This window comes from Odocoileus virginianus, chromosome X (assembly GCF_023699985.2).
Source record: "Odocoileus virginianus isolate 20LAN1187 ecotype Illinois chromosome X, Ovbor_1.2, whole genome shotgun sequence".
NCBI classification, from domain to species: domain Eukaryota; kingdom Metazoa; phylum Chordata; class Mammalia; order Artiodactyla; family Cervidae; genus Odocoileus; species Odocoileus virginianus.
In genome coordinates this window covers 31,982,749-31,994,957 of record NC_069708.1, presented here as the reverse complement: position 1 = coordinate 31,994,957, position 12,209 = coordinate 31,982,749, and the positions used below count along the sequence as shown (strand labels likewise).

Sequence of the window (12,209 nt, the reverse complement as noted above, 5' to 3'; positions counted from 1 at the left end):
TTGGATATTAACGAAAAGACAGACAGATGGGACGAAAATCTAGATGGGAATACAGTGATTTTGATGGGAGAAATGTTTCTATGTTTAGGAGAAGGAGCTATGACAAAGAGTTGGGGAAAAAAAGAAGCAAGGGGATATAATGTAACAGAGTATGAGGTCCTTGAGGAATCAAGAGAGGGTGAGATCTGAAGCAAAGATAAGGGGATTCACTAGGTAAGAAGAGGCTGTACTTCTTTCTCTGAAAACGGAAACATTCTGGGGGAAAAAAAACTGAAAGAACACATGTCTGAGAATCTTAAATTTCTGTGTGAAAAATAAGCCAGACAATTTGCTTAGAGAACTAGGGAGGCCATAAGAGCTTGTGAAAGATACAAAAGGTCTGGAGTAGCTGTGGTGAGAAATAAAGACAGCTGAACTAAGATGGAAGATCATCTAGAGCTGGGGTTTATCACCTTCTACTGTAATCAAGGAGTGAAGTTGAAAAATGTTCTTCAGCAATTCAGTGAAATAATTAGAAGGCCTGTGGTGAAACTGATTTACAAGAATGAAACATGACGCTAATCTTTCTTTCTTATATAACAGTTCAATTTATAAGGTTAGATACCTGTTAATCACTGTCCCATAATTGGTACTACAAAGAAAATTAGCTTACTTGAGAACTGAGCATCAATAATCATGGAAGACGAAGTTGATGACTGTTCATTACTCTCATCTATTTGAACGAGGGATGCATTTTTAATATTATTTTCCTCTATCTTCCAGTTATTCTTGTGTAGCAAGCCTTCGATATTGGTGACTTTACAGTTAATGCCACAGCCTGGCACAACCTGGAAATCTATGCAGGTACCCAAGGTTTCAGTGTCCAGCTCCTAACAAATAGAAACAGAAGGATTTCCTCTGCTGTTCTAACAATCCAAGGTCATCATTAGCAAGATCAAAGATTACTGCTGGTTAATTCTAAATGTTTAGATACAATCTACAGGCCTGGTTAATTCTAAATGTTTAGAATAAAACTGTCACTTATCATTGCCTATTTGACAGTGGGTTTTGATAAGGACAAAGGAACAGAGCATTCGGTATAATGTTCAAAGTTACAGGAGAACCTCATAAACCTTTTAAAAAATCCCACTCTGTAAGATTTATACCAAATTTAGGGGAAGAAAATGTGGAAGGTTTATCAATATTCTCTGTCCTTTCCAGTAGAGATATTTAATTCTACTGTCAAGTTAGATTTTCTATTCAATACAGGGCAAAGGGTAACAAAGAACACAGCCTTTAGTTACCAGAGGGCCTCTCTATTATGATTCTGTGTCCTTAGTAAGCCAAAGAATTCTGGTGACCATCACTGTTTCCTGGCTCTTTATATCTTTGTCCTCTCCACTGTTTGATTTGGGTGTATAGAAGCCAGGTCAGTAATAGTTAATAGGTAAAAAGGAAAGAACAAATAAAGAAATGGCAACACCAATGGTGAAACTGCCACATTTTAACTGAAAAATTATGTGAGATAATTTACAAAGAACTTATACAAATCAGTAAGAAAAGGTAAACAATCTTATGAAAAAAAGAGGCAACAGATACAAGCAAACAGGATATAGAAAGAAATGCAAATGGCCAATACACATGTGGAAAGATGCTCAACCTTATTCACAATTAAGACAATGCAAAGTAAACAGTCAACGAATAAATATTTTTTACTTACTGAATTGGAAAAAATTAAGTGTTAGTGAGAATGTGGGGGAATGTCATTCAACTTCTGGTGAAAGTATAAACTGATATACCTTTTTGTGTGGGTGTTGATAACATTTGCCATTTAAGCATTGGTAACATTCATCAAAATTTAACTGCACCTATACTTTGATCCAGCAATTACATTGATAGGCATTAAACATCAGAGATAAACTTGCAAAAGCTGACAAGGATGTTAACTACAGGTTGTAAGAGCCAAAAAGCCAATCATACAATGGAATATAATATAGCCATTAAAAACAATGACGCAAATCTGTATGTCCTGATAAGGAAAAAATCACAAATTTTTAAAAAAACACCAAAGACTGGTGATTGTATTATCACCTTTCTATGTAAAGTTTAAAAATAACAAATGTTGGTATATACACTAAAAATAGTTAACAGATGCATACTTTTGTAAATATACTAAAAATTATTGACTTGTACACTTTACAAGGGTGAACTTTAGAGTATGTGAATTTTATCTCAATAAAGCTGTTGCTCAAAAAGCCTGTTAACAGGTTAATACTTGTCAAACTTTGAAGAGAGAAATTACAGAAAAGGGCAGGAAATGAGGCTTTCCTTTTGCATTATGTAATGCTGAACTATCTAAATTTTCCTCCCATAAATATGTATTATTTCTATTTTATTTCTTAGTTGACTGAGGTTATCTGTGCAGTAGGGTTACAGTTAATTTTCATTTTCATCTTTTTACTTTTCTCTATGAAGAAATTAAGACATACAAAATAAAATGAGAAAACACAAGTCTCTGTAGTTTCATACCAATTATATATGGAAATCATGAATAAACAAGGGAAAAACTGTACCTGTTTGCAGTATTTGGTTATGGCTGCTCCCAGAGGGTGTTCACTGTTACTTTCAGCAGTTCCCACAATAGCCAGGATCTTATTGCGTGATATTCTGTTACTTTCCACTAGAACCTTTACTTGATTCACTACTGGGGTTCCATGGGTAATGGTTCCAGTTTTATCAAACACCACTACCTTTACCTGTAAGAAAATCAAAATAGAATGCACTGTATGACATGATAATTCTTAGTATCAGCATTCCAGAAATGAGAAAAAAGGTTTACTGTGACAAACACATTACTATTTTGTTTCTTAATAAGCTGACTTTGATTTAATTGGACTTAAATGGTCTTTGGGAGACTAAAAAGAAGGGACAATAAGGGAAGAAATATCATTAGTTACACCTAATAACCCTCCCTTGCAAATGTTCAACATGCTGCGGACATGTGTTAAATAGCTAGAACTACCTGTTAAGAGTTGACTGTTAATAGGTAACTTAGAGATGCCTCTAGTACCTCTAGGGAAAGAAAAAGACTTTCAATACTAATGAATTTTAGATCTGTAGGGAAAAAAATTCTGGGCAGTAGGTAAATAATTACAATTGAGTAATTAATTTGAGTGTGCACCAGCTAAAACCTTCTGGGTTGCTTTGACTTTATTGAGTCTAGATGAGAAACTTGGCCAGAGAATATTGCTCAGGAAATCAACGAGGGGAACTCAAATCAGGCAGGAAGCAGGAATGATCTGGAATTAGAGAACATAGATGCCTCACAGTAAACTCAGACAATGAACCTTGAGAAATGAATAGCTTGAGGAACCAAGATGAGAAGAGGTCAGTTCAGTTCAATCGCTCAGTCATGTCCGAATATTTGCAATCCCATGGACTGTAGCACACCAGGCCTTCCTGTCCATCATCAACTCCTGGAGCTTACTCAACTCATGTCCATTGAGTCGGTGATGCCATTCAACCATCTCATCCTCTCTCATCCCCTTCTCCTCCTGCCATCAATCTTCCCCAGCATCAGGATATTTTCAAATGAGTCAGTTCTTCCCAACAGGTAGCCAAACTATTGGAATTTCAGCTTCAGCATCAGTCCTTCCAAGGAACATTCAGGACTGATTTCCTTTAGGATAGACTGGTTGGATCTCCTTGCAGTCCAAGGGACTCTCAAGAGTCTTCTCCAACACCACAGTTCAAAACCATCATTCTTTGGTGCTCAGCTTTCTTTATAGTCCAACTCTCACATCCATACATGACTACCGGAAAAACCATAGCTTTGACTAGATGGACCTGTGCTGGCAAAGTAATGTCTCTGCTTTTTAATATGCTGTCTAGGTTGGTCACAGCTTTTCTTCCAAGGAGCAAGAGTCTTAAAATTTCATAGCTGCAGTCACCATCTGCAGTGATTTTGGAGCCTAAGAAAATAAAGTCTGTCACTGTTTCTACTGTTTCCCCATCTATTTGCCATGAAGTGATGGGACCAGATGCCATGATTTTAGTTTTCTGATGTTGAGTTTTAAGCCAACTTTCTCACTCTCCTCTTTCACTTTCATCAAGAGGCTCTTTAGCTCTTCTTCATTTCTGCTGTTAAGTGTGGTATCATCTGCACATCTGAAGTTATTGATATTTCTCCTGGAAATCTTGATTCCAGCTTGTGCTTCCTCCAGCCCAGCGTTTCTCATGATGTACTCCTCATACAAGTTAAATAAGCAGGGTGACAATATACAGTCTTGATGTAGTCCTTTCCCGATTTGGAACCAGTCTGTTGTCCCATGTCCAGTTCTAACTGATGCTTCTTGAACTGCATACAGATTTCTCAGGAGGTAGGCCAGGTATTCTGGAACTCCCATCTCTTTAAGAATTTTCCACAGTTTGTAATGGTCTTTATCTTTCTGGCTTACTTTGCTCTGTATAACGGGCTCCAGTTTCATCCATCTCATTAGAACTGATTCAAATGAATTCTTTTTAATGGCTGAGTAATATTCCATGGTGTATATGTACCACAGCTTCCTCATCCATTCGTCTGCTGATGGGCATCTAGGTTGCTTCCATGTCCTGGCTATTATAAACAGTGCTGCGATGAACATTGGGGTGCACGTGTCTCTTTCAGATCTGGTTTCCTCAGTGTGTATGCCTAGAAGTGGTATTGCTGGGTCATATGGCAGTTCTATTTCCAGCTTTTTAAGGAATCTCCACACTGTTTTCCATAGTGGCTGTACTAATTTGCATTCCCACCAACAGTGTAGAAGGAGGTGGGAGGGGGGACCGGGATGGGGAATACATGTAAATCCATGGCTAATTCATTTCAATGTATGACAAAAACCACTGCAATGTTGTAAAGTAATTAGCCTCCAACTAATAAAAATAAATGGAAAAAAAAAACAAACAAAAAAAAAGAATTTTCCACAGTTTGTTGTGATCCACACAGTCAAAGGCTTTGGCATAGTCAATAAAGCAAAAGTAGATTTTTTTTTGGCAACTCTCTTCCTTTTCCGATGATGCAATGGATGTTGGCAATTTGATCTATGGTTCCTCTGCCTTTTCTAAATCCAGCTTGAACATCTGGAAGTTCTCGGTTCATGTATTACTGAAGCCTGACTTGGAGAATTTTGAGCATTATTTTGCTAGTGTGTGAGATGAGTGCAATTGTGCAGTAGTTTGAGCATTCTTTGGCCCTGCCTTTCTTTGGGATTGGAATGAAAACTGACCCTTTCCAGTCCTGTGGCCACTGCTGAGTTTTCCAAATTTGCTGGCATACTGAGCGCAGCACTTTCACAGCATCATCTTTTAGGATTTGAAATAGCTCAACTGGAATTCCATCACCTCCACTACCTTTGTTCATAGTGATGCTTCCTAAGGCCTGCTTGACTTCACATTCCAAGATGTCTGGCTCTAGGTGAGTGATCATACCATCGTGAATATGTGGGTCATGAAGATCTTTTTTGTACAGTTCTGTGTATTCTTGCCACCTCTTCTGAATATCTTCTGCTTCTGTTAGGTCCATACCACTTCTGTCCTTTATTGTGCCCATCTTTGCATGGAATGTTCCCTTGGTATCTCTAATTTTCTTGAAGAGGTCTCTAGTCTTTCCTATTCTATTGTTTTCCTCTATTTCTTTGAATTGATTGCTGAGGAAGGCTTTCTCATCTCTCCTTGCTATTCTTTGGAACTCTGCATTTAAATGGGTATATCTTTCCTTTTCTCCTTTGCCTTTTGCTTCTCTTCTTTTCACAGCTATTTGTAAGGCCTCCTCAGACAACCATTTTGCCTTTTTCTTGGGGATGGTCTTGATCAGTGCCTCCTATGCAATGTCATGAACCTCCATCCATAGTTCTTCAGGTACTCTATCAGATCTAATCCCTTGAATCTACTTGTCACTTCCGCTGTATAATCCTAAGGGATTTGATTTAGGTCATACCTGAATGGTCTAGTGGTTTTCCCTACTTTCTTCAATTTAAGTCTGAGTTTGACAATAAGGAATTCATGATTTCAGCCACAGTCACCTCTCAGTCTTGTTTTTGCTGACTGTATGGAGCTTCTCCATCTTTGGCTGCAAAGAATGTAATCAATCTGATTTTGGTATTGAGTCTCTGGTGATGCCCATGTGTAGAGTCTTCTCTTGTGTTGTTGCAAGAGGGTGTTTGCTATGACCAGTGCATCCTCTTGGCAAAACTCTATTAGACTTTGCCTTGCTTCATCCTGTACTCCAAGGCCAAATTTACAGGTTACTTCAAAAGAGATATGACAACTAAATACAATGCATGATTCCACACAAAAGAAAAAATAACTATAAAGGATTATGGAATCAACTGAGGAAACTGAAATATGGACAACAGATTAGACAACAGTATTTTATCAGTATCAACTTCTTGATTTTGATCTTTGTATTATGTTTATGTAAGAGACTGTCCTTGTTCTTAGGAAAGGAGCCTGATATCTGTAGTAAAGTGTATGTGGAAAAAAAAGTGTATGTGAGATTTCTTTATACTATTCTTGCAAATTTTGTTTGAAATTATATAAAAATTTAAATTACTATAAAAATTAGTAACCTGTATTCCCTGGCTAGATGAAATTCCAAATCTGTTCTAAGTTGTGTTCTATGTTTAGTACATGCATGGGTATATAATTTATATCCTCATAATAAGAATATACTAGAAGGAACATGGTTTTAGTTGAAATTAAGTGGCTTTGATTGAGATTGTAATGGAAATTCTAACATGAGAGAGATCAGGGACAGGATTATATATTCCTGAAATCATAGTTGCAAACTGTCAGCTGGTGGCAGCAAAGATGAAAGTAAGGGCAAGCACTATCAAATGTTGAACAGCACAAACATGGAGTCACACCCAAATAGATGAGAAGCCTGATAGACTTGGGAAAATTGCCTCAGCAAATATCTATGATATCTTCCTGCCCTAAAGACCAGTCTAAAATAAGTTGGGACAGGACTCTAGGTTTTCCACACGAGGGTATACTCTAAAGAGAGTAGCTCTGGAGAAGAGATCTTATACTCTCTGCCAATTCAGAGCAGAACCAAAATAACACCTTTCCTACCTCCATCCTCAGGACAATGACAGAAAAAGCTCAGCTTATGGGCAATGTAGAAATAATTGAAGACTCTGTTTTTCAGTAGGAGTGCTATTGCCAGTTTGGATGAGACAACTCTTAGTTCTAGGAACTATCTTACCTTATGAGCCATCTCCAATGGCTCACCACCTTTGATTAGTATGCCATTTTGAGCACCTACTCCTGTACCCACCATCACAGCAGTTGGAGTGGCCAGTCCCAGTGAACAGGGGCATGCAATGCACAGAACAGTGATAGAGGCTTGGAAAGCAAAGCGTATTATTGTTTCTGTTCGGGATATACTTCTGTTGTAGCCCTTGAGAAGAAAATATGAATTTTGATTACTGATTTATAGCTGAATAAAACAAAAAGAACAAAGCATAACTCTAAATAAAACCACAATTCTGGAGTAACACATAATCCTACTTAGCTATCAACATGTTTTAATTACTAGTAAGAAAACACTTTTTTTCTTTTATGAATATAAGAAATTGTTGACATAACTGTAAACAAGTTACAGTTCTAAAATTCAAGATTTCAATTTTGCTGATTCCAGAGTTACACACTATGGAGTGAATATAAAAAACAAGAAAAGTAAGTTTCTCCACTCCCCACATTGAGACTAAGTGTTTTTATTAGGGACTTTCAGAAATAGCTGCAAACATGGGACCTAATTCTCAACAAATCTGACCCGAAACAAAAATAATTCTGTCCTTCTGTATACTAAGACCATAAAATTGCCTTTCACACTATTCTTTGAAGACAATGAGAAAAATCACTCAGTTTGCAAAGGTTGCTTAATTACATCTCAATAAAATTCTTTTGGACAAAGCAATGTTAATGAGTGTATCTGGTAGTATAGCTCTTATTGACATTGAGTATGTGCATCCATGAGTAAAAATGATTGATAGTATTATGAGAAATCTCCTAAGACCCTCTGAACCCATGAGAAAAATTCCTGAAGGAGACACAATCCAAAATACTTCCCAGCAATCCTCTTGTTTAGTGAGTATTTAACCAATGGGTGGTGGTTTCGTCACTAGGTCATGTCCAACCCTTGCGACCCCATGGACAGAGAAGCCTGACAGGCTACAGTCCGTGGGATTCTCCAGGCAAGAATACTGGAGTGGGTTGCCACTGCCTTCTCCAATTTAACCAATATGAATCAATTCAAGAAACTTTTTAATATTATACTAATGATCACATCATGGAATAGATGTTCGGATTCTACCTGTTCTTTAATTGAAGGGACAAACACTATGAAACAATGCATATATAGCATGCATTTAAAAAAATACAACAAAAATCTTCTTAGTAATAATGGCTTTACAGTGCTGTATTCTTACTAAGTTCTCAAATACGTAAACAAATTGATCATCTAAGAGTTATACAGAGAGAGAACTGGAAGGGATTTTCACAGACATCTAAGCTTAAGCTTTTCTATATGTCTTAAATGCATACATTAATTCCAATCCTGAAATTTAGGTATTATTATCACTATGTTACAGATGACAAAACTGAAGATAAGAGAAGTTAAGTGAATTAAAGGTTATATCTCTAACATGAGGCACAGTCCAGGTTTACTACACCACTTTATGACACCATACCATAGAGACTATCATAGACTTTGAGAGAAGCAGACATTAATATTACCTTATATTTATAAAGAGTTCAATAAATTACAAAGAGTTGCTAATACATCATTTAACTTTTACAACAACTGCAAGTTATGTTGGATGAGTATTATTAAAATCTCACTTGAGGAAACTGAAGCTCAAAGAGAAATTAAATTGACCTCAGATCACACTGATGGTGACAGAGCTGAGATTTCAAAGTTTTCCTCAATATATCCATAGTCCTCTGTGAAAGCAAAATCATGCTAGGATTGAGACTATGTATAAAATGTAAAAGGTCAGGCATCAATTGAGTTCAGTCACTCAGTTGTGTCTGACTCTTTACAATCCCATGGACTGCAGCACACCAGGCTTCCCTATCATCATCTCCCAGAGCTTGCTCAAACTCATGTCCATTGAGTCAGTGATGCCATCCAACCATCTCATCCTCTGGCATCCCCTTCTCCTCCTGCCTTCAATCTTTTCCAGCATCAGGGTCTTTTCTAATGAGTCGGCTCTTCGCATCAGGTGGCCAAAGTACTGGAGCTTCAGCTTCAGCATCAGTCCTTCCAATGAACATTCAGGACTGATTTCCTTTAGGATGGACTGGTTGAATCTCCTTGCAGTCCAACAGATTTTCAAGAGTCTCCTCCAACACCACAATTCAAAAGCACCAGTTCTTCAGCACTCAGCTTTCTTTATGGTCCAACCCTCACATACATACATGACTACTGGAAAAACCACAGCTCTGATTAGACAGACCTTTGTCAGCAAAGTAATGTCTCTGCTTCTTAATATGCTGTCTAGGTTGGTCATAGCTTTCCTTCCAAGGTGCAGGTGTCTTAAAATTTCATGGCTGCAGTCACCATCTGCAGTGATTTTGGAGCCCAAGAAAATAAAGTCTGTCACTGTTTCTACTGTTTCCCCATCTATTTGCCATGAAGTGATGGGACCAGATGCCATGATCTTCACTTTTTGAATGTTGAGTTTTAAGCCAGCTTTTTTCACTCTCCTCTTTCACTTTCATCAAGAGGCTCTTTAGTTCTTCTTCGCTTTCTGCCATAAGGGTGGTGTCATCTGCCTATCTGAGGTTACTGATAATGATATCAATAACCTCATTTACAGGCATACCTCAGAGATGTTGTGGGTTCAGTTTCAGACCACCAAAATAAAGTGAGTCACAAGAATTTTTGATTTCCAAAAGAAGGTAAAAGTTATGTTTATACTATACTATACACTGTGTGTGTGTGTGTTAGCCGCTCAGTCATGTCTGATTCTGCAACCTCATGACAGTAGCTCACCAGGCTCTTCTGTCCATGGAATTCTCCAGGCAAGAATACTGTAGTGGGTTGCCATTCCCTTCTCCAGGGGATTTTCCTTACTCAGGGATCAAACCCAGGTCTCCTGCATTTCATGCAGATTCTTTACCAACTGAGCCACCAGGGAAGCCCATACTGTACACTATACTGTGGTCTATTAAGTATGAAATATCATTATCTCTAAAGAAATAAGTCTGGTGTTGGTTTAGTCGCTAAGTCATATCTGACTCTTGCAACCCCATAGATGGTAGCCCACCAGGCTCCTGTGTCTATAGGATTTTCCAGGCAAGAATACTGGAGTGGGTTTCCTTTTCCTTCTCCAAGGGATCTTCCTGACCCAGGGATTGAACCCATGTCTCCTGCACTGCAGGCAGTTTCTTTACTGACTGAGCTAACAGGGAAGCCCCCAAAAGGCCAAAGAAATATGTATATACCTTATTTTAAAAGTAATGCTGTTGTAAAATGGCATCAATAGACTTGTTCGACACAGGGTTGACACAAACCTTCAATTTGTAAAAAACAAAATATCTGCAAAGCGCAATAAAGCAAAATGCACTAAAACAAGGTATGCCTGTAGTTGCTTTTGGAAAATCACAAGTTATAATGAAAAAAATCTTTCCAAAAGGAAATCATTTATGTCTAGAGAAATGCAAAAGTTATTCTTATCAGCTTCTCACTCCAGTTTGTTAAAGATACCAGTAATTATTAAAGTTATTTCCAAATTAATTACTTATGCAAAAGATTCACAAATTGTTTTATATATGATAAAGAGATGTTTATAAGTCACTCACGGGAAAGTAGGTTTCCACGATTTCAAAATTCAGAAATCCAATTATAATCCAAACCAAAAGGGTAGCAATGGAAAGAATAACAATAAAAGGAACAAAGTAGCCACTGAGTTTGTCTGCAAACTGCTGGATAGGAGCCTAGAATTAAAAAATAATAATAATGATATGTATGTGAAAGTCTCTTGTTTTGATAATGAATACAGAGTATGTGTAGTATTGAGCAGAAATATTTTAATAAACTCCATATTAATATAACTGGAATTAAACAAAGGAACCTATCAAAACTAGCCCAAGATTTATACTGAGTGGGCTTTAATGAAAATGCTTTCTGTTCCTAGGGAGTTAAGTTACCTTTGACGTTTGTGCCTCTTCTACAAGTTTGACAATTTGAGAAAGGGTTGTGTCTGCTCCAACATGGGTTGCACGGATAAGGAGTGACCCATTCTGGTTAATGGAACCAGCAATCACTGTGCTTCCAGATTTCTTTGCCACAGGCATTGCCTCTCCTATGTAAGGAAAAAAGATAGATTTAGGGAGCATAAGTAAATACTATCTTGAAATACACTATTATTTGTTAATTATCAAAAAATCATCTAGAAAGGAGATTCTTCCTTCATGCAACAGAATCTGGACAAACACCTAGGTGAAAATTGCCTGACTTTTTCCTTATACCAGTTCTGGGCCAAACCCCAGGGATATATATCTTAAACTAGAAAAACCTAATGTGCTAATTCTTTTGGTAAATACTTTTGGAACTCCACACTAGTCTTAGATCATTGGTTCTCAACCTGTTCCCAAGGAGCATTTATAAATGTAAGAGAGTTTTGTCTGTAATAACTATGGATGGGGCACAGGGTATTGCTACTCCAACCTAGTGGGTCAGGATCAGGGATACTAAATGTACCATAATGTACAGGATAGTCAGACGGAACTAAGAACTGTCCCATCCAAATGAGCAATAGCACCCCTACTGAGAAACGAAGAATCCTAAATTATTTTCACATGCAGTTCATAAGCTGAGACTCTTCTGGTACTATGATAAGGATTGAGGTAGGAAAAGTGTTAGTTTGGTTATACTTTGGACTGGCCTTAGTTATCTAAGATCTCTAAAACTACTCCAGGTCTATCCTCTTTAGAGCTGACCCTGATGTTGAAAACCTGGAGTCCTATCCCAGCTAACACTAGATGGGTCTTTAGGGCAGGAACTCAGGAAAATCTGCCAAAGTCTATTGGGCTCTACAGCAGGATATGACAACTTCTTCTGGTTATACATTCTAGTAATTAACAATCTTCTGTGAAAAAGAGCCTTCAGTAGCATAAGTAATATCACAAAGTAAATCTGCAGAAATTGATTCAATACGGTCTTAAAAAGAACTCATATTCTCTAT

The 12,209-nt window shown here is 37.5% G+C and overlaps 1 protein-coding gene across 1 annotated transcript in view; it reads right to left on the bottom strand.

Moving 5' to 3' along the window:
• Positions 1-12,209, bottom strand: part of ATP7A (ATPase copper transporting alpha) — a 149,223-nt gene that overhangs the window by 14,561 nt on the left and 122,453 nt on the right. The window contains exons 13-17 of the mRNA XM_020881934.2: positions 11,173-11,327; positions 10,825-10,959; positions 7,223-7,417; positions 2,553-2,735; positions 653-869 (exon numbers count right to left, since the gene is read on the bottom strand). Of these exons, the coding sequence (XP_020737593.1) occupies positions 653-869; positions 2,553-2,735; positions 7,223-7,417; positions 10,825-10,959; positions 11,173-11,327 (885 nt within the window). The remainder of the gene's footprint in view (positions 1-652; positions 870-2,552; positions 2,736-7,222; positions 7,418-10,824; positions 10,960-11,172; positions 11,328-12,209) is intronic.